Here is a 22,229-nt window from a genome sequence, read left to right as displayed (position 1 = left end):
GTTAAAATAGTGAATGGACATATTCTCTCATCCAGCTCACTGTCCCTTATCTTTTAGAGGAAAAAAAAAAAAGCACTTCAGTCATAACGAACTGGGCAGATTTTGTTTTCCGTGAGGTGTTTGCCATTACATATTGCACATAATGTATGGCACTGTTAGGAGGAAAAAATTGGAGTCAAAGTGGCTGGAAAGTTAGGTCTGCTCTGTAGCACTGTGAGATTGTTGACATCTGCCGAGGTTGGAGCGCTCAGTAAGCAGGAAATGGGGTGTCACTCTGAGTGGTAGTTTACCATTATCCTGGCATCCTAATGAAGTGTCTGCAGTGCACAGAGCTTCTGGATGGCATCTTAACGCACGGCTAAGCAAAAGCACTTCTCTCCCTGTCACTGTCATCCATCTGCCTGCACCCTACTGTAGCCAATGGGATGGAACCATGCTACAATGTGCTAGAAGCCATTTAGAGTTGCACATTGCATAATCAGTCCCATCAAATATGTAAAAAATGGCTAGTATTGGTTATTTTCTTCAAACTCTGGCACCTGGAGTTTGATACATTAAGGTTAAACTTTTCCAAGTGCTGTTTATGATATTAATTCTACATTCCCCCCACTATCTAAATGGGAATGAGTTGCATCTTCATTGTCTTAAGTCCTGTTAATGGACTGAAAGAGTTGTATGAATATTCATTAAAAACTTCACTGTACATCACACTTGGTGAATCCATCAATTTACCATAGAATGGAATGGTCATTTTCTTTTAGATAACCATTTTTAAGAAAAGGACAAAAAATAAGATCAACTCTAATCACAAATTGGTTGGTTTCGTTTCTGAGCACATCATTTAGTTTGCTGTGGTAGTTTGAGGTCTTTGGATAAATTTCTTTAAAGACACAGTGCATTTTACCAAATACATTTGCAGTTTAAGCTAGTATTGTCAATGCCAGATGATTAAATTTGGTGCTTTAACATCACCTCTGACAAAACTGGCATGCGGTGGAGAAAAGGATATCTGTTATTAGGTGGATGAGTAGAGTAAGGCATGTGTGTTGTCCTCCCAAAACTTCTCGATGGATCATGTGTGATCCTCTGGACATGGTTGCAAAGCAGCTGGGGTGTGTGGCAAGGACTCATGTGGTAAGATGGCTGCAAAGTTGAGAAGGTGCTTTCTGCAAGAGGGGCAACAAGAATATGCTAAATTGGAGGTGGGGTGGTGGGTTGGGGTTAGATAAACAAGAGGGCATAACATAATTCGGTTGCATCAGGACTTTTTTCACAGACATTAAAAACTATGGTAAACATAACAGCAGGGAGGCTTGTACTGCAGCACAGTGGGAAGCTTAGCACGTCTGCCTGCACTCTGCCTGGCTCAACCACTGCTAGGAGTCTCCGAATTTCATTAGCACTCAACAATTCACCCAGTTCCCCAGAAAAGGAGAAAACCCAGGCAGCAAAGCCCCTCACTAATTATGGTAAATGCTCCCAGGTTACAGTTTTGGGGGGACAAGGATGGCAGAATGATGTTAAGCTAGAACAAAAGAGTCATTCTGAAATTAAAAAAAAAAAATAAAAGGGATTGTTTGCTTTAAATCAGTGCAGTCTTTCAACGGGTAAGACAGTGTTTTAGAATATTAGACCACCTCTTTACTATGAAATTTTAGATGACCTAACCAAAGTGTGTGCAGATCTTTTTGAGCAGTGAAAGCACAGGTTGGTTTCACAAATGATATCCTCCACTCCACCCCCTGCTCCCAAATTAATGGAAGTTCATCTCACGAATCTCTGAAATAGAAATTGTATCCCTTAGAAGAAATTTGTAATAATACAGAAATTAGTGTGGAATCAAATGTAACAAGATAGGCAAACTACTGTAGATTACTACAAAATACTGCATGTCAAATTCAAGTTGTTATCTCCCTCTCAAAGAATGGAGTTATTTGAAGAAAATATTAGTTTTTTCAAAGGGAGAGTGGTCTGCTATTGATGCCCATAAACATTTTAAATGGTACAGTTTTTTTAATGGAATGATAGGTGTTTATTTTTGCTAAATCCAGACTTGGCTGGTTTCTTCTTTTGTATCCCCCCAGCTGCTGTCAGCATTACAGCACATCAGCTTTCCTTCATGTACGGATATTTCTCCAGAACTCATTTGCAAGAGTCGAAGCAATATTAAACACCACATCCAAACCTCTTTTAAACACACAAAGAGATGGGAAAACTCTTCAGAACTAGACCATTGAGAAAATCCTCCTTTCAAATTTACTGTTTGCTTCGCATGCTAGTGTAAAATATCCCACAAAGTCCCGTTTGTGATCCGTTTGAAACAATCTTGATTTGCTTAAATTGTCACATTCTTCTTGCACATTTCTTCCTAAATGCAAAAATGGCAAAGAATTCTCCTCCCTCTTCATTATAAAAGTGCAGAATTTCTGGTTTGTTTATTCCTAATGGAACACTTGAGAAAGAAGGAAATATATAAATATCTCCTTCAGAAGATTAGTTGTCTCAATCTTTTTAAAAGAGAGTATTTGTTCATTTCTTCCCCATTGTAAACAATTGGACTTTTCATTGTAATTTTCCATTGTCAAATTAATGCATTTCACTTTACTGCCTTGGTCCCATGGTTCCAAAACATCGTCCTTTCTAATATCCTTATTTCTTCTATATTTATATATTGATGTATGTCATTTAGGACATAGATAGTTAGGGAAAGAACCTAAGCTCCTTTTTAAACAAATTTGTTGGAGGAACCTGCTGCTTCATTGTAACTTACTAGACCAGAACTTGAAAAAACTCACAGTCTAACAAAGTAAACTATATTTTACTTCTTATGAGAACACATTCCCAAGCAAAGTATTTCAGGCAAAAAATGGCGTACATGTTTTGACTATTTCAGACTAGGCATTGGAAATTTTGTCTAATCTACTGGTAAATATTCTATTGATAAAGTCAAGAACAGAGAAAACTCTGGCCCCCAAGACAGAAAAGAGAATAAGCAAAAAAAGAAATGTGGACAGTTTATCAGCTTCAATTTCTAAAGTACTTTGCAGTCCCTTTATAGAATGCGGATGAAAATCCCCTAACTATTCAGAAAGTATGTCCATGTTTGCCTACCACATATGTGATTCTTCAAAAATTATATCAAGGATGTTAATGAAAAATATGGCTAATAATTTCAGGAAACTATAAAGAGAAAGAAGAGAGAGAGGGAGAGGAAAGCAAGCTGTGGCAAAAAAAACCTGGGCTCAGCAGCTTTCTGAGGGGAATGGTGAAATGTGACTATGTGATTTATAATGAGAAAAGGTATCTACAACATACAATTTTCTACCTAGCTGCAAATAATAATTCATAGTGATGTCCCTTCCAGATAAAAGACCTTTGCTATGTAGGACCCATGTGGTAAAATGATCATGATAAATGTCAGACCAGTGCAGGTAACGGCTTTACAAACCATTAAGATTAGCTGGCTCTTTTTGCCGATGATAACAGTAACCATGCTGTGACTCTATGTGGTAATAATATCTCAGTCCTGATAAATACCAGAGCCAGGCAGAGGTGTTTATCATTCCCAGTTCAGAAATGCTGACTAAAGTTACCACATGTTGCCTGTTTTTCTTCTTTTACAATAGCCTTACAATTAACAAAAAGAAAGTTGAATCGCAAAATTATTTTATTCCCCATTTCTTAAAGGATTCTAATGTTTGTGAACTCTCCTCTGTTCTCAATGTCACTGTGTGGCCAACACGAATGAACTGGCTGGAGAAACAGTTTGCCATACTAACCATTATCTTCTCTTGAGAGGTCTTTTGTTCAAAATGAATAGTTATGGATAAAGTTGAATATGCTTCTTCAAAACAGTGGAGAGAAACTATCTCTTCCTTCACATTTTTCTTGTGTAACAGATCCTAGTTGTTTTCAGGTGGGACTTTTTAAATCCCCAGTAAATTTAATTTGTCTACCAACGAAAGGAGGTAGACACATATGAAAAACTTTAAATCTAGAAAAGTATTTGTAGAATTGCCACCTTCATGAAAATGTACAAAGATAATGCTAATATAAATAGCAACTTGAGTATTTGAAAAGAATTACTGGTTTATGATTAGAAAGATGTCAAATGACTCAAAACGATAAGACTGTTTTGTTTTTTTTTTAAGAAAAAAGCTTGTAAAACCAGATATGTAAGGATAAATATAGTTTACAGAAAATTCTCACAGGAGAACTAAATAAACTACTGAGCTTTATTTTCTCAGCACACACTATCGCCTGAGGATGAATTAGTATCATTTGTAAGTTACAGAAATGTACTTGGCCACCATGACACTTCCAAAATTACTTTGAAAACAAGAAATTTTAGGGAGGGTAATACGATCATGCTTTTCCTGTGACGACTGCCGCCATTACCTTACTCTTTGATTCAGACAAAAAAGGGCATTGCTGCAAAACTGAAGAAATTTGTTTTCAGAGACAGTTTCAGTTTGGTGAATTTTAGAAAATGTTATCATCCTAAGATTGACTGCACCAAAGCAACCCACTCCAATATTCTTGCCTGGAGAATTCCACGGACAGAGGAGCCTAGTGGGTTACAATCCACGGGGTCACCAAGAGTCAGACATGACTGAAGTGACTTAGCACGTATGCACGCACATTGACTTGTGAATTAGAACCAAGCTCTCTTTCATAATGGACTGCATTCAAAGTATTCACAAAGCCAATACATAATATGGGCTGTTCCTGTTTAGGAAACAGCACTAAAGAGTAAAATTTATGGCTTCATATGATTTGGAAAATAACCTTGAACTATGAGCAATCAGGGCAGATAGAGATGATGATTTAAAAGAAAGATTTTAATGGGAAGGGTACTTACATTCAGTAGTACTTACAATATATGCGTTCATGTACATTGAAACAAAACTCTACATACAATTGTATGATATATGTATATGGATTTTGTGTGTGTGTCTGTGTTTAAGTAGGAACTGGAAGCATTAAGAGTTCAAGCAACTTGCCCCAACTATACTATAGAGCATGATTTCTAACCTAATTTTTTCAGACTCCTTCATGATATACCATTTCTCTTAATTTATAGCAGGAGTTTAAAGCATCTGTCTATTTTTATCCATTTGTAAGTCTTGAATGTTCTCCCTTTCCACCCAGTGTTTCTCCCTGAAGTAAATGTTAGTTGTTTAAAGAAATTTATCAAGTGATTGTTTGCATGATATGGATGATCCTTTAACACCCAACTCAAATTTTATAATTAAAAAGCATGTCCTCAAAGATTTGCATCCAGTTGTAGGGTACACTAAATAAGTAAATAAAATGTTCTCTGAAGATAAGCATCCCTCCTACAAGTTAGGACAGTCTGTAACTAAATTCTGAAATGGTGATGATACAAAGAATAGAAAGTGAATAGAAATTAACTGCTCTCTTCCAAATATAGCCTTGACATATAAGCAACAGCCATTTTTTCATATAGGATGCCCTATACACTCCAGCATAACTTTCAGAAGCAGAACAGCTGTGACGTATATTGACCTCCTCAAAACAAAGGGGTACAGTTATCCTTTTAGAATTACAGATAAATAGAATGAATAGTACTACTACTATGTTGTTTACTGGGAGAATCTGGTCTTTTATTCCCCTGGGTGAACCTACATATCAAAGCAGAGTCAATTTTGATATATGATTTAACTTGTGACTATAAATAAGTTAGGAATAATAAATGCATAGATGATAAGGCCGGCAAAGTGTCTGGGGGTCATCGGGTCTGGGGTTTTGCACTGCACAGAACTCTTTCCATCATTGTATAACTTTATCTTATCTCTGCAAAAAAGGCATTTGGCTGTAAATGTCCTTGTTTTAGTAGCAACATTTCATGCAGATAAATGCAAATGTAACCATCATAAACCATATTTTTTAAAATGTGCCCTCAAAACCATGAATCAAAGGAAAACTATAAAGCCACATCCTTATCATAACATTAAAGGCTATCACATCATGTAGGAGCTGTTACTTCTTTAAGTAGCCTGGAGTTGTTTCTGAAGAAGCTCATTTACAACGGAGTTTGGTATAATTTGAGAATATGGGGCCAGGTGGGTGAGGAATAGGCCTTAGTGAAAAAAACGGTTTACTATTTTAGTATATATGTGTATCCCATGTATATTTTCCATAGGCATTTTTTGCAATTGGGTGACAAAAATGAAGTCCTCCAGAAAAGTTTTGTATGCAGAATGGGTTCACAGCTCAGACTGGAGAGGCTATTGGAATCTGAGTGGGAACTAAAATGTAGATATTAAAGCAGATAGGCTTCCCTGGTGGCTCAGCCGATAAAGAATCTGCCTGCAATGTGGGAGACCTGGGTTTGATCCCTGGATTGAAACGTTCCCCTGGAGAAGGGTATAGCTACCCACTGCAGTATTGTGGCCTGGAGAATCCATGAACTGTATAGTCCATGGGATCACAAAGAGTCGAAAACGACTGAGCAAGTTTCACTCAAAGTAGATACAAAAGTAAATCAGAAGGGTATGAAGGTAAGAGCAAATGTGAGTGGAAAAGGCCCAAATCATGGAGTGTTTTCTTACCAGCAAGAGTTTGTAGAAGTCGCTTAGTATACCATTTACCTAAGAGGTTCTCTAATTCTCTGTGTAGAAAAGGTTCATTTCCTCCCTTTTAGTCATAATGTAAAAGAGTCAGAGATATCTGAAAGTCTTCTCAAAACTCTCAATACTTCACAATAATGAGAAACCATATGCTGAAGGAGAAATATTAATAGAAAATGCTGTCTTTCAGATGCTCACTGAATCAATTGAAGACAGTTGACGCATCTTTAGTAAGCTGTGTCTGAATCTTAGCTCATTAACCACTCCTGTATTATGTATGCTGATTCCAGCTCCTAATATGACACATCAATAAACCAGATCTGAAAAGGTGTCATTTCGATTTTAATGTATCCAATTGTATTTTTAGAAGTTCCTCCACTTAGAAGTGTTTGTGTTATTTCCTGATTTTACAAGCTGTGGAAGAGTGGGTACAGTATTGATTTGAAGGGGAAGCTACTGCTTTCCTATAACCTTTTCAAACCTTCTTTCTGATTATGTTGTAAGAACAATAAATGGCTCCTCCTTGATAATATTTCAGCCCTCTCTAATCTATTGTCCAGTACCCTCTCCATGACTTAAGTGTAACTTAACCACAGATACGTATGTACCACCATTCATTTCAGTTCCTCAATTACAAGTGAAAGCAGAGAAAGAGAAAAATATTTCTATTAAGTAGTCTTCATGTAGGATGTTTCTTACCAGCATATATGGAACAATCATATACTTTTATAAAAATTCTTACATGGAACTAAGCTGCTCATCAAGCAGATCACCAGCCTCTCAAATTATTTAGTGTGCTGTGAAATGTCAGGCAACCATAGCAAGTGTCTTGTCACCAGTTGGCACCAACTCAGTTCAAGTATTAGGAACTGCATTTCAAATGCTCGCTATAACCAGGTAGTATGCCCGTGAGCCATATCTAGCATAGACCTCAAAAAAAAAAAAAAGAGGGGAGGGGAGTGATGAATATTTATACAGTACCTACATTTTGCTGGTCACTGTTAGGTACATTACATACGGTCTTGTTTAATCCATAAATCTGGCCTCTCTGACATTTTTCAAAGAAAATAAAAAACTTATCCAAGACCACACAAACCACACATACCACTTGTCCAAGACTGCTAAAACACTGTTGTGGAATTCAAACCAAGGTCTGTCTGTCCCAATCTGTGTTCAGGTCTTTCCTTTGTTTACTAATTTTTTTTTTTTTAATTCAATTACCCCACTGTTTCTGCTGCTAAGTTGTTTCAGTCGTGTCCGACTCTGCTACCCCATGGACTGTAGCCCACCAGGGTCCTCTGTCCATGGGACCTTCAGGCGAGAATACTGCCCTCCTCTAGAGGATCTTCCCCACCCAGGGGTCAAATCCACGTCTATTATGTCTCCTGCATTCGCAGGCGGGTTCTTTACCACCCAGAAAGCTCATTTTTCTAGTGCCATCTAGAAACTCCATTTAACCCACTATATGCCAGTATAAGAGTTGCCTCAGTTTGTGGGAAAATTCTCAGTTTAATGGGGCAAATCTACAGGTATTCATGCCATGAACATACCGTAAGAAGTATCAGTAAATAGAATGTCCTAAGCACAGTGGAACACAGAAGAGGTACTCTGCCTAGGGAGATTCATAATTCTTTTATCTGGTAGTTAAAAAGACAAAGTAAAGCTTTAATTCCTGCCTAGATACCATGACAGTGACCTTGCAATTATTTCCAGTTAAGCAACCCCAGCCTTTCTTAAACCGACTCTGCCTGGGTCATATATTCCATAAAACAGGTTTGCTGGATATGGCCATTTAGACCACTCTCTGCTTAACTGTCTGTCAAGCTTAGATCATGGCTGCTGCTTCTATAGACCTCAATGTTAACGGATCCTTTTTTTCTGAGACTCTGACATTAAAGTAATCATTGCCATGGCCAGAGTCTTCAGTAAAATTAGAAAGGTCACCTCTCTTCCTTTCCCCTCCTCTCCTTCCCTCACCTTTCCCAATTTCATCTTTATTACTTGAATCAGAAGATCCTTGGGTAAATTAAACTACTAGCATCATGCCATTTTATGCAGAATGTACTCATCTCATAAATATGTAAATGTATGTATGTTGTGTTGTTTAATCACTAAGTCATGTCTGATTCTTTTGCAATCCCATGGACTGTAGCCTGACAGGCTCCTCTGTCCATGGGATTTCCCAGACAAGAATACTGGAGTGGGTTGCCATTTCTTTCTCCGGGGGATTTTCCTACCCAGGGATTGAACCCATATCTCTTGCATTGGCAGAGGGGTTCTTTATCACTGAGCCACCAGGTAAGTGATGTATGTTTATGTATAGGATCATTGGTGTGTATGGAATTAGCTTCAGATGGCTAGATACAAAGTCTCCAAGTGTCCCTAAGTGCTCTGTCCTGAATATACTGTACCAATTTGCTCTCATCTTTATTGACTTGTTTTACTTCTGAGTTTCTCATATCCCATAGGCTCCAACTGGTCCTCTGAAGCATCACATTGTCCTGCCATCATTAAGCTACAAGGGGGCTTTCTAGCCTTTTGGCAGAAAGATTAGATCTGCTGTTGCTATGATGTTGCAACTACCTTTTCTCTTTTGCTCTCCCCTTTGTCTCTTTCATTTGCAGTTGTCCAATCCATAGTATGTTGGAACTCTTCTAAGAATAACTGCAATTTTGAAAGCTCTGAGTGTGGGAGGCATTATTTATAGGCCTTTGTGGTTTTTAGAGGAAGAAGAACCACTTCTAAGCAGAGTTCTACTAAGACTACCCCCACCATATTTCCACGTTCAGTTCAGTTCAGCTCAGTTCAGTCCAGTCGCTCAGTCGTGTCCGACTCTTTGTGACCCCATGAACCACAGCACGCCAGGCCTCTCTGTCCATCACCAACACCTGGAGTCCACCCAAACCCATGTCCATTGAATCAGTGATGCCATCCAACCATCTCATCCTCTGTTGTCCCCTTCTCTTCCTGCCCTCAATCTTTCCCAGCATCTGGGTCTTTTCAAATGAGTCAGCTCTTCCCATGAGGTGGCCAAAGTATTGGGATTTTCAGCTTCCACATCACTCCTTCCAATGAACAACCAGGACTGATCTCCTTTAGGATGGACTGGTTGGATCTCCTTGCAGTCCAAGAGACTCTCAAGAGTCTTCTCCAAAACCACAGTTCAAAAGCATCAATTCTTCGGTGCTCAGCTTTCTCCAAGTCCAACTCTCACATCCATACATGACCACAGGAAAAACCATAACCTTGACTAGACAGACCTTTGTTGACAAAGTAATGTCTCTGCTTTTTAATATGCTGTCCAGGTTGGTCATAACTTTCCTTCCAAGGAGTAAGCGTCTTTTAATTTCATGGCTGCAATCACCATCTGCAGTGATTTTGGAGCCCAGAAAAATAAAGTCTGACAGTTTCCACTGTTTCCCCATCTATTTCCCATAAAGTGATGAGACCGGATGCCATGATCTTCGTTTTCCGAATGTTGAGCTTTAGGCCAACTTTTTCATTCTCCACTTTCACTTTCATCAAGAGGCTCTTTAGTTCTTCACTTTCTGCTATAAGGGTGGTATCATCTGCATATCTGAGGTTATTGATATTTCTCCCAGCAATCTTGATTCCAGCTTGTGCTTCCTCCAGCCCAGTGTTTCTCATGATGTACTCTGCATGTAAGTTAAATAAGCAGGGTGACAATATACAGCCTTGACGTACTCCTTTTCCTACTTGGAACCAGTCTGTTGTTCCATGTCCAGTGCTAACTGTTGCTTTGACCTGCATGTAGGTTTCTCAAGAGGCAGGTCAGGTGGTCTGGTATTCCCATCTCTTTCAGAATTTTCCACAGTTTATTGTGATCCAGACAGTCAAAGGCTTTGGCATAGTCAATAAAGCAGAAATAGATGTTTTTCTGGAACTCTCTTGCTTTTTCCATGATCCAGCAGATGTTGGCAATTTGATCTCTGGTTCCTCTGCCTTTTCTAAAACCAGCTTGAACATCTGGAAGTTCATGCTTCATGTATTACTGAAGCCTGGCTTGGAGAATTTTGAGCATTACTTTACTAGCATGTGAGATGAGTGCAATTGTGCGGTAGTCTGAGCATTCTTTCACATTGCCTCTCTTTGGAATTGGAATGAAAACTGACCTTTTCCAGTCCTGTGGCCACTGCTGAGTTTTCCAAATTTGCTGGCATATTGAGTGCGGCACTTTCACAGCATCATCTTTCAGGAGTTGAAATAGCTCTATTTTAGCCAAATGCCCTCTTCTGCAGGATATTTTCCTGTCATTCCTTAGAAAAAAGTTTCCTTTGCAATAGTGTACTAAGAAAAAAAAAAAAACTGTCAGTTTCTACACTCTTTCTTCAGGACTGTCCTGATAGCTCCACAGATTGAAGGAAGCTCCTTATACTGTGTGTTCCACTCTCCATGGCCTCAGTTCTCATGATCATCTCATAGTACAACTATAAGCCATCTACTTTCTAAACAGAAAGGCCAAAAGGCTATGAAGATAAGTTATCCCCCTGTACACAGCCTCCCCAGAAGTCCCACATAACACTCTGACTACAGTCTCATTGGCCAGACAGTGTCAGCTGGTCACTCCAGCTGCCAAGGAAGTGAGGAAATGATCTCTTTTAGCTGCATGTGGCCATCTTCTCAACGATGGGATGGTCCAGCTAAGGAGGAAGAGAATGGAAACTGGGTGGTGTGTGCCTCACATATTATTCTCTTATCTCTTATCTTTTCTAGCAGTGGCCTCTTTAGAATCATCAGGAGCTCTGTGCTAGAAGTTAGAAGTAAAGTACAGAAAAGAAAGTTATCTGAGTCATTTATATAAAGAGCTTAAATTCAAGAAGTTATTATAATTCTGAGCCCTTATTAAAACTATGGTAAGATAAATTCTCTAGTGTACTAAGTAACTCAGTTCTTACTGTGCCATCCATGCCCAGAAAGGCAAAAAGAAACAAAATGAAAGAAAACAACCTATGTGCATGTCGTTTGGAACAACTTCCCATTTTTTTAAATGCATGTGACTAAACATTATGCTTTCAAATTTATTTGCTTTTTTTGTTTGTTTGTTTTACTGCAAAAATGAAATGTATTAGGGAGAAAAGATAGCGTAGAACTAATTAAAAAAATCTTTAGTCCTCCACAAAATTAAGCAAAAAAATAGAATATTGGTAATTGAATCAGAATATATGTCCTTGTGTGTTTGTTTTCTAATGCTACTATGACAGATTATCACAAACTCTGGCTCCAAACCATAAGAATTTATTATCTTATGTTCCTTAAGACAAGAAGTCTGAAGTCTATTTTGTAGGGCAAATAGCAAGGTGCTGGCAGGCCTGTGTTCCTTCTGGAGGCTCTTTCCTCACCTTTTCTGGGGTTTAGAGGCTATCTTTACTCCTGGACCCCATGGAGTATCACATAGCCATAGCTCCTTTTGCTTTCATTGACATATCCCCTTCTCTCTCTGACCCTGATCCTCCTGCTTCCCTCCTGGCCACCACTGTGATAACATTGGGCCATCCAGATAATCCAGAATAATCCCTCCATCTCAGAATCCCTAATTTAATTGGGATTAAATCCCTAATATGTGGAAGGTAATGTATTCACAAGTTCCAGAGATTAAGCCATGGACATCTTTGGGAGGCCATTATTTACTCTGCCACAACTGACAAAATAGTAAATCACTTATGAAAACTGATTCAATACTTGATCTTAATAAGAAGATTGTGTGAGAGCCACACTGTTGCTGCTTTCATTTTCCCTTGATCTTATTCACTGTCAAAATAAAGAAACTTCATGGTGCTGATTTTCAGTATATTTATTCCCTTTTGCTGCTAATCAGAGCTTTACGTTTTACATTTGCTAAGACTTAGTCCAAAACTCTTCTTAGAAAATTCCCTCTTGCACCTGAGGGATCGTATTCTTTTCTAACTGGTTTTTTTTTTTTTTTTCTTTTTCAGAAAAGCAAGACGACAACACAAGAATCGAAGCTATAAAGTCTCTTGTACAAAAACTCCCTCCACCAAATCGTGACACCATGAAGGTCCTCTTTGGACACCTAACTAAGTAAGTTGTAAAAGTTTCTGGTTGTGTTGTCATATTCTCATTTCCTAAATGACCAATATTTAGTTTCAAGTCTCTAGTACAGGAGTTTCTGAATGCATCGATCTCAGATTTCCCCCTCTAGCTGATCTAAGAACTCCTTCAGAAGCTGGGAAATGTACTTGAGGGAGGAAGGGAGACCTACAAAAGAAACTTTCAAAATAATCTCTTTTTCCTGACTTTTCAACCAGTACATGTTTGCTGACTGATTGCCACAACTGTAGCCAGAGCCCTGGAATGGGCTGGGTTTACTTTGTTATTTTAGTATGATGGCAGAAGCCTGAAATGATTTAGACATGAGTTCAAAACCTAGAGCCATCGTGTACCAAGAGTGATGACCACATATAAATGTCTTAAACTCTCTGATATCCAATTCCTTCATCTATAAGACATTGATGCCAATAGACAATGTGACATCTATGTAAACTGCTAAGAGAAAAAAGACAGTGAAAAGACCTAGAAGCCACACAGAGCTCAGTGTGTTTGACAAGCATAAAGCAGACCTGACTGGCTAAAGCCTCATGGATGAGGGGCATGAGGGTGGAGCTGAGGTCATAGATGTTAGACCAGTGTAAAACCACATAGGTTCTTGTTGGCCACAATGAGAAAGTGGAATTCCATTATAAATACAGTGATGAACCATTAAGTGTGTTAAATTGAGGGATTCTATACAAGATCACCCTGGCTGACAGATGGAGAATGATTTCCAAAAGTGAAAGCAGGGAGACCTATACGGAGAAGACCATGGTAGTTCAGGCAAAAAGTAATGGTAGTTTCACTGTAAGCCTTAAAGGAGTATTTTGATAATGGGTCAAGTCAGATTTGCTGATAGTTAGGACGCAGTGGAGAAAGGAAAGAAGAAATTAAATGTTCCTCTTAGGGTTTGGTTTGGAGAAAATGGAGAAATGGTGGTGTTACCTAGATGAGTAAAACTGGGAGAAGGAAAAGGTTGAATAGGAAGAACTGACTGGAGAGCTGTGTTTTGGACACTTTAAGTTTGAAATGACCGTTCCTCATTTGTCTTGTGTTAACACCTTCTTCAGATAATGCAGAGTGCTACATAAGTGATGAGGTTTAGCTTTCATCACATACATATAGTAATGTTGAAGCCTGATAGATTGGGCAGTTTTGCTTTTGTGAGATTAAATCTCTTTAATCACCCATTCCTTGGGTTGAGTCATTTCTATGGATTATTCAGTTAACCCACTACATAATTTTTAATTGTAAATATAATGCATGGAATTGCATACATGAAAAATTTAGGCAACTGTTGTGCTTATAAATCAAATTTGCCTTCCAGTCACTCTTAGCCTGCTGAGCAGAAAAAAACTACACTTTTTGTATCTACCCTTCCAGGCCTGTTCCTAATCCTAAGGACACGCAAATACACCTGTGTGTGCTTGTTTATTGCATTAGAGTATACATTCTGCACGTATTGTTCTGCAACTATTTTGCAACTCAAGGACAGCTTCCCATTTCATTAAGCAGGTATCTGATTCTTTCTAACAATGGCATAGTATTCCATGGGATGGATAATCTATAACTTGCTTCACTGTTCACTACATTAGGGAACATATTTCAATCTAATTCATCATATTTCCTTCTTACTTATTTCACTCCCACCAGTGGAAGCTGTATCAAAGTTCAGAAGATCCCTTATTGTTAGAATGCCCCTGCTTGTCACGTCCATATACTGGCTTTGGTGGGAAACCCAGTGTGGTTTCTTGGTGAAAAGATGGGCTTTGAAGAAATAGAGATCTACAGTCAAATTCTTGTTCTATACTTTATACTCCCTTTATGATCTCAAACACGTAAAATCATATTAAATAATATCAACCATATCTTGTGGTTATGAGAATTAAATGAGATAATGCATATTAAAAGTCTGGCACAAGGTAAGCATTCCTCAAATGCTAATTCTTTTCCCTTAGGTTCCAGGCACACCATAAAAGGAGTTTCAAGTTGCATGTAAATACTGGAGTGCTTATCTCAGTAATTCTAACTGGACAAACTCATAAAGCAAATGGAAAAGTATACTCTTTAATGCTATGTAATACCTAGTCTCAGAGATCTTGAGAAATATCCATTACTCAGTCTCAAGTATGCCTTTGTTTTTCCAACTGAAAGAGCAACTATAAAATGAAGAAACTGAGAATCAGCTAAATCCTACTTTGAAAACACACACACACATACACGCACTGAAGAGAGTCTATCCAATTAAAAACTTTGAAAGGATGAGAGTCATGCCACACAATCGCAGTATTAGCAATTAGTGCCTGATCGTGTCTCATATCTAAATTAATTCCCTAATTTTGTTAGAACTTTTGTTCAGTAGAGATGGAAAATAGACGTTTTAAATAGAGATTTAAGATCGGGTTATTATATCACCTTCACAGCATCCACGTGATATAGTTTTCCATTTTAGATGGAGAGAAAGTGTTGTTTGCTTGCCACCCACCTTTCTTGAGTTGTGTGACCATATTCCACCCTGCAATGATTTATAAACAGGGTTTAATTATGCACAAGTGTGTGCACATGATTATATCTTGTTAAGCATTTCTTGCTAAGTTTTTGATAAACAGCCAATCGTGGCATGTCATCAAAGCTTGAGAAGACTAAATAAGAAGATTGTTTAACGAGAATTTAAATGTATTCATGTTTGAAAGAATCATTAGAATGTTTTCCTTAGTCTTGATGTATTTGGTAGTTCTTCAGAAAATCTACCATCAACACTTGTATGTAGTGTTTATTCCAAATTGTTGCAAATATATATATATTTTGAAGTTTGTTTAGCAAAGGTCAGAGAATGCGATGAAGTGCCAAAAATTCCACTTGACCTACGTCGTACTCTATAGCCAACAAAATAGAAGTCCATTTTTGCAAAGCTCTGAGTTAAACATTCCCTTGAAAGCAGAGCAACTCCCAACTGAGAAAGTTTAATGCACCACAGTTGAAGTAGAAGCTGGATGCAGGTGCTATTCACAAAAGCCAGAATTTTTAAAGGGTTGTGATTATATTAAGCATGTGCGTGCATGCTCAGTTGCTCAGTCGTGTCCCACTCTTTGTGACCCCATGAATTGTAGCCCACCAGGCTCCTTGTCCATGGAACTTTCCAGGCAAGAATCCTGGAGTGGGTTGCCATTTCCTTCTCCAGGGGATCTCCCTGACCCAGGGATGAAACCTGCATCTCTTGCATCTCCTGCATCCCCTGCCTTGGCAAGTGGATTCTTTACCACTGCCTCACCTGGGAAGCCCATGGTAAGCGTAAGATTACATAATGACCTCACAGGCTGAATAGTCTCATAGTCCAGAGTCTTCATTCTCGATCACACTCATGGTGAAGTATGTGCTTCTGCTGTGATAGACTGAGACCAGGAATTCAGAATACACTATCGTCTCAAAATGTCATCAGCCAGAAATCTTTATTAATAGGCACTTTCACCAATTGACATTACAGTGATAAGCACTAGAAGGTCCTGTGATACCCTCTGAATCATATAAATGGCATGTTCTATCTCTGAAAAATACGTGGCCAATGCATGTTCCTTCAGCCTGCTTATTTGAAAAGGCAGGCAGGCAAAGTGGAGACGAAGTTAATGGGAAGGCAGACCTAGAAAGATAAGCGTTGTTTGTTGATGGGTAGTAGCTTGAGGTTGAGAGCTAGGCAGAGAGGTTGTATAAGAAACAGAGAACCACTGAGACTTTCTCTGTTTGCATGATGTGCTCTGTTTTTATGGAAGAGTCCTCTAACAATAGAGTGTAGGGTGAATGAGACAGAAGAAGAAAAGAACCCAAGAAGCCACTTGGAGAGGCAGTTAGATTGGAGTGATGGATCTTAGATGGAAAGCAATGGTCCAAGCCCTGCGACTTCTCAAAGGAAAATTCCACCCAGTTTTTGTTTCTCTCGCGTCTTCAACCCCCTTATTTAGTCAGCCATAGGGATAAGTCTGGGGTTTCAATGCTGAGTAATTGTAAAAATAGTTCCTTTAAAAGAAGACACTGTTTAGAAGGGTGTCTTTTTTTCTCTGTTTTGAAATAAGACAGGGAAAAGGCAAGATGAGGTTAGAGAAGAATAAGGAGATAGAGTGAACTCTGTTTTGTTGGTGTGAGTTGAAACAAGCCCTCTAGATCTGCTGGTGGGGATGTTCTAACCAGCGCAGTGGGAAGCCATAAAGAGAATACAGCTCAAGAATGAAAGCCTTTCAGATCTTCTTGCCTTTTTAATGTCATTACCTATCCTAAGAAATGCTGGGGGAGGCAGGTAGTTTATGCAAATGAAATTTTACTATTTACACGAGTAGAAACTTGAAAACAACCTAAGCATTCAAGGACAGGGCATAGTTATACAGAACATGGCATGTCATATCAGCTTAATAAAATGTAGTTCATAGCTAGTTGTCTTTTTAATTAGGGAAATCCTTGCATTAAGTTAAAGTCAGGGATACAATATTTTATATACTCAAAGAGAGTATAAGTGTAAATAGGCGGGAAAGTTGTGCATTTAGAAAAGACTGTAAAGCTGCTTGCTGAGATGTTAATATTTCTTTCTTAGAGTTGTTGAATCATGAAATAATTTCTTCTTTGTGTGTTTCTTCTTCTCTCCTAGCAGTGGGATAGAAAGAGACATGGAGTTTAAGAGAGCCAGTAAAGAGAATAGGCTTTGAAGTTAGGCAGAGTGAATGTGAGCCTTGGCGCTGCCACTTACTGGATGTGTAACTGTGAACTGGCTTAACTCTAAGCTTCCTTTTTCTCATCTGCAATTCAGGATTCATAATAACACCTATTTCTGTGGTGAGGAGTAAAAGAAGAATCCTTTGAAAGAATCTTGCATAGTACCTAGCACATAGTAGGCTCTGGATAAGCATTATACATCAACATTTATTATTTTTATTATGTGAGAAACATGAAATAATTCCTGATGAAATAAATACAGGAAGAACTGCTGAGGCTGGGTTGCCAAATTTCCTGACTTCCAGAAAGATTCTTTAGCTCACCACAAAATCTTTTGCCAGAACCTGAGTTCTGACACTGGCCTGACTCAGCCAGGCTCCCCTGGTCGCAGTGAGCTGCCTTTTTTGGAGGGCTGTTAAACCACCTGACACCTCCGTGGGGTGGCCAGCCCTTGTGTGAATTCCCCTGCACAACTCTGTGCTATCACCAACTCTCCGTCCACCCGATCTGAATCTTATCCCATGTTCTCAAACCCAGCTGTTTTCACCTTCAAAGTGGTATCTTGCTGATAAGAAAGCCCGGTCCACTTGACTTCTAGGCAGGCATTGGGACACTGGGGACAGACACAGGTCCTCCTTCACTTCCCGTTCAGAGCCTTCCATTATAGCAGTTTCCTAGGGACAGACAGTCCTCTTGCCTTGCTGTCTAACTTATCAGAATGGTTCTCACAGTGAGGGTTTCCTACCAGGCAGGACAGCACACTAGCCATGTGGAAGCCTGGTAAGTGAGATAATCTGAAGCCAGTAGGGCCTTACCCTTGGCCTCAAATCCCCAGTGTAAACACTCCTAGAATTTTACCAGCTATATATCCACCTGCCATTGATGCTGACCTTTTCAAGTTCTAGAATTCCTGCTGCTGTTACTATAAATAAACTGTCCTAGCTATTGCTGAAGTCTTTTTTCACATTTTTATTTCCAGGATAAAAATAATACATGAGAATTACAGAAAACTTAGAAGATAAATACAACAGTATTTTTCACTGTTAAATCAAACTCGTTAGCCAGATTTACTTTGTGGCATGCATTTTGGAGGCCAAAACAATCTCAAATGTTTGAGGATGGGTGGGGGAAAGATATAAAAGAACATGCAATCCCCAACGAGGTATACATCGTCCAGAGAAAGTTAAAATATCTCAGAAATGTGTAGCATTTAGAAGTGCTTAAAATAATGTCATTCACTGATTTTCAAAAACAGCTTTGGAAGAATATATTTGCTGCAGATTTTAGGTGCAAATAAACATTGTTGTAGGAGACTTGCACTTTGTAAAGTAGGCTAAGAAAAGCGTCCAGCTGTTCTTTGAATTCCAAGGTGAAAAAATGATATGGCTGAATACACAGATCTCATGGAAGCATGCCAGTTGAATGCTTCATTGAAAGGTGAAACTGTTGAGCTGTGGCTATTTTGTGAGAGTAAACCGATATTTGAAGCTTCTCTGTGATCTTCATGGATGTTAAATAAAATATTCTACAAAGGCATGTCAGAAGAACTGCAATGACGATGACCTAGAAGTGTAGGGACTGTATGAGGAAATGATGCTGAGGAAGTAATTCATCTACCCAGCCTGTAAAATGGTCCTGTGGGTGTTTCTGAGATTTTGGGAGGGTGAGGGGATGAGGCATAGCCTGAGATGGACTGGAAAGCCTGTGAGTCCTCGCCCTTCTCCCTGGTTTAGAGTGATGGCTGGTGAAGCTCTGCCTCCCATCAAGGCCTCTGAAAGCTCTGCTCTGGTGTGCCTTGGAGCAAGCTGTGTTTTCCTGTGCTGCCTTCTGGCACTCCACCCTTTTTCTGTACACTTTGGTCTCTCACCCAACCACAATACCTGATATCCAAAGACTTGCAGGCCGTGGGTATTTTTACTGGAAAATAAAGAACCTGAGCAAATTGTTATTTTCCTTTTTTCTCTTTCTTTTTTTTTCCCCCCTGAGAAGCAAGGGCTGCAAGTTGTTTGAAATAAGCCAGAAGCCTAATAACTCCTTTGCTTGTGTGTTTGAAATGGCACCCTAATCACTTTGAAGAGCTAATGTACTTCCTATGGGTCTGAAATTTCTCAACTGGACTCCCATGGCAGAATTTGGCCTGGTAGTTAAGAAAATTAATTACTCTGATCCTGAGGATGAAGCAATAGTTCCCAGCTCCCTGTAGTAATCATTAAAATGTCATCTACTTAGGAGACATCTTGGCACGGGATTTATAAGGTTTGTGAGCATGGGACTAAGGTTCAATGATCCTTCCACTGGTGGATCCTTGTTCTGGAGGAAGGCTTTGAGAGATAAGGTTTTTAAGACGGGAGTAAAATGACTTTAGATCTTTTGATTTAACATTTGAATGTTAACATTAACCACTGAATAATAGAAAACAAAGCAAAACCTAACATGGCTACTGCCCATTTATCACTGTCTTCTCGACTGTTAGTGATGGCCCATCTCATGGGGTATTCCCCTCTGAAAAGGTAAGTTTTTTTAAGCTGTCCCAGCTTTCTCCACTACGAATCGTGGCCTTTTACCTAGAGGAAAGAACCAGGGATTTAGAATCAAAAGACATAGGCTCAAATCCCAACCTCAGCCCTTAGAAACCATAAGCCACTCAGTCATGTCTGACTCTTTGTAGCCTGCTGTTCCCTCTTTCCATGGAATTTTTCAGACAAGAGTACTGGAATGGTTGCCGTTTCCTACTCTAGGGGATCCTCTTGATCCAGGGATCGAACCCAAGTCTCTTGTGTCTTCTGCATTGCAGGCAGATTCTTTACCCCTGAACCATAAGGGAAGTACAATATTAGGAAAGCCTTTAATGCCTCTAACTCTCCCTTTTGCTTATCTGTGAAATAGGTCAAGTAAATTCACACTTTGAAAATGTTAACTGTGCAGTCCTATCCACTCTTCAGGAAGTCTTAAATGAGTGCCTACTGTATTCCAGGCGCTGGACTAGATCAGAGATTGGCAAGCTATGGCCATGGATGATACCCAGCCTGCTGCCTATTTTTATCCACAAAGTTTTATTGGGAAACACAACATACTTATGTGTATCGCCAGTGACTGCTTCCATGCTACAGAGACAAAAGTTAAATCATTGTAACAAGTTGCACAAGGCCAAAAATAGTTACTATCCAACCCTTTACAGAAAATATTTACCTACCTTTCAACTGAATACCAGGGGCACAAGGGAGACTCCTACCCTCACTTATCCTATAGTTTCCCAGGGTTGATAAATGAGTAAACAGTTATAATAAATACAGTGTGATATCACAAGACACTGTAAGAGCACCAAGCAGGAACTGAAGTTTAGCCAAGAGAAACCAAAGATTGCCTCCCAGAAGAGAAGACATGGGCTATTTTTAAGGATGTCATTTTGGCAGACAAAGGCCTCTATAGGCAGAAGGAAGACTGTGTACAAAGCGGCAGGAAGAAGGAGAATTACAGTATGATAAAGACATGGTGACTCCTCTGGAATGATAAATTAGGAAACATAAAAGAGGGGATAGGACAGAAGCCCAGAATGCAGTAAATTAGAGCTAAATTGTGATGAACCTCATATGCTTTGCTGAGGAGTTTGAAATTCATTCATAGACATTAGATAAATCACTGAATGATCTGAAGCAGGCAGAGATGTGATTTGGCTTGTATTTATAAAGATCACAGTCTTTTTAAATGTGAAGAATAACTAGTAGGAGGGCAGCACTAGATGTAGTAGGACTAGTTAAGAGGCCGATACGGTGTCTAAGCCTGGGATACCATACTAAGGGAGTGATGGGGAGATGAGGGGCAGGGATGGCTACCAGAGGCATGGAGGAGGTAGATTCGATAGAACATGCTCAGTGAGTACATGCAAGAGGTTAAGAGGAAAGAAGCTTCCAGGATGGCACTCAGGGACTAGCTAAATGGTGAAACCCTTAACTCAGACAGAGCAAAAGGAGAAAATTAGAGACATGAAAGAAGTTGAAGTCTTTTGGACATGATGTCATTTGGTCATTGTTTATATTCTATTAAAGAATAAGAAATCCATGTTGGAATGCAGGAAAGCTGACTGGGATCTAGGTATGAATCTGGTAGTCCGGTTTAAAGACAGCATTGGGTGAGGTCATGAATAAGCCCAAGGGAAAGTGTGAACCCAGAAGAGAGTTGAGGAAAGACTCCTGGGGGTGTCCCTATTGAAGAAGCGGCCAGAGGAAGAGATACTGGGAAAGGAATCTGAGAATAGTATGCCTGGTTCTAGAAAGAAAACTTGATGGAGCAGAGGTATTTTATTTTGTGGTTAAAACTATTGCTTCCAGAAAAGGGACCTAGAAATTTCTCATGGTAATGGGACATTGGGCAGATATTCTAGTAATGCTGCTGCTGCTGCTAAGTCACTTCTGTCACGTCTGACTCTGTGCAACCCCATAGATGGCAGCCCACCAGGCTCCCCCATCCCTGGGATTCTCTAGGCAAGAACACTGGAGTGGGTTGCCATTTCTTTCTCCGATGCATGAAAGTGAAAAGTGAAAGGGAAGTCGTTCAGTCATGCCCAACTCTTACCGACCCCATGGACTGACCCTACCAGGCTCCTCCATCCATGGGATGTTCCAGGCAAGAGGACTGGAGTGGGTGCCATTGCCCTCTCCACCTAGTAATGATCCTCTCCTATTCTAACATTCATCTTGGCTCTTGAAAAATCACAGGAATGCATATGTAATAATCCAGAAGAAAAAAAACCCTGTTCTATAGTATAGTGAGTTCTTGGAAACACTGGTAAAAATGGAAATTATGACCTGGTTCCTTCTACCATTAGCACCTGGGCTTCAGGAGGGCAGGAATTTTTATCATTTTGATTCT

General features: G+C 39.4%; 1 protein-coding gene across 1 annotated transcript in view; it reads left to right on the top strand.

Moving 5' to 3' along the window:
* The window catches only part of ARHGAP15 (Rho GTPase activating protein 15), a 707,176-nt gene that overhangs the window by 633,387 nt on the left and 51,560 nt on the right, over positions 1–22,229 (top strand). Inside the window, exon 13 of the mRNA XM_068968725.1 lies at positions 12,548–12,653. Within this exon, the coding sequence (XP_068824826.1) occupies positions 12,548–12,653 (106 nt within the window). The remainder of the gene's footprint in view (positions 1–12,547; positions 12,654–22,229) is intronic.

This window comes from Capricornis sumatraensis, chromosome 3 (genome assembly GCF_032405125.1).
Source record: "Capricornis sumatraensis isolate serow.1 chromosome 3, serow.2, whole genome shotgun sequence".
Taxonomy (NCBI): Eukaryota; Metazoa; Chordata; class Mammalia; order Artiodactyla; family Bovidae; genus Capricornis; species Capricornis sumatraensis.
The sequence above is the reverse complement of the archived record's forward strand: the minus strand, read 5'-3'. Positions and strand labels throughout refer to the sequence as shown.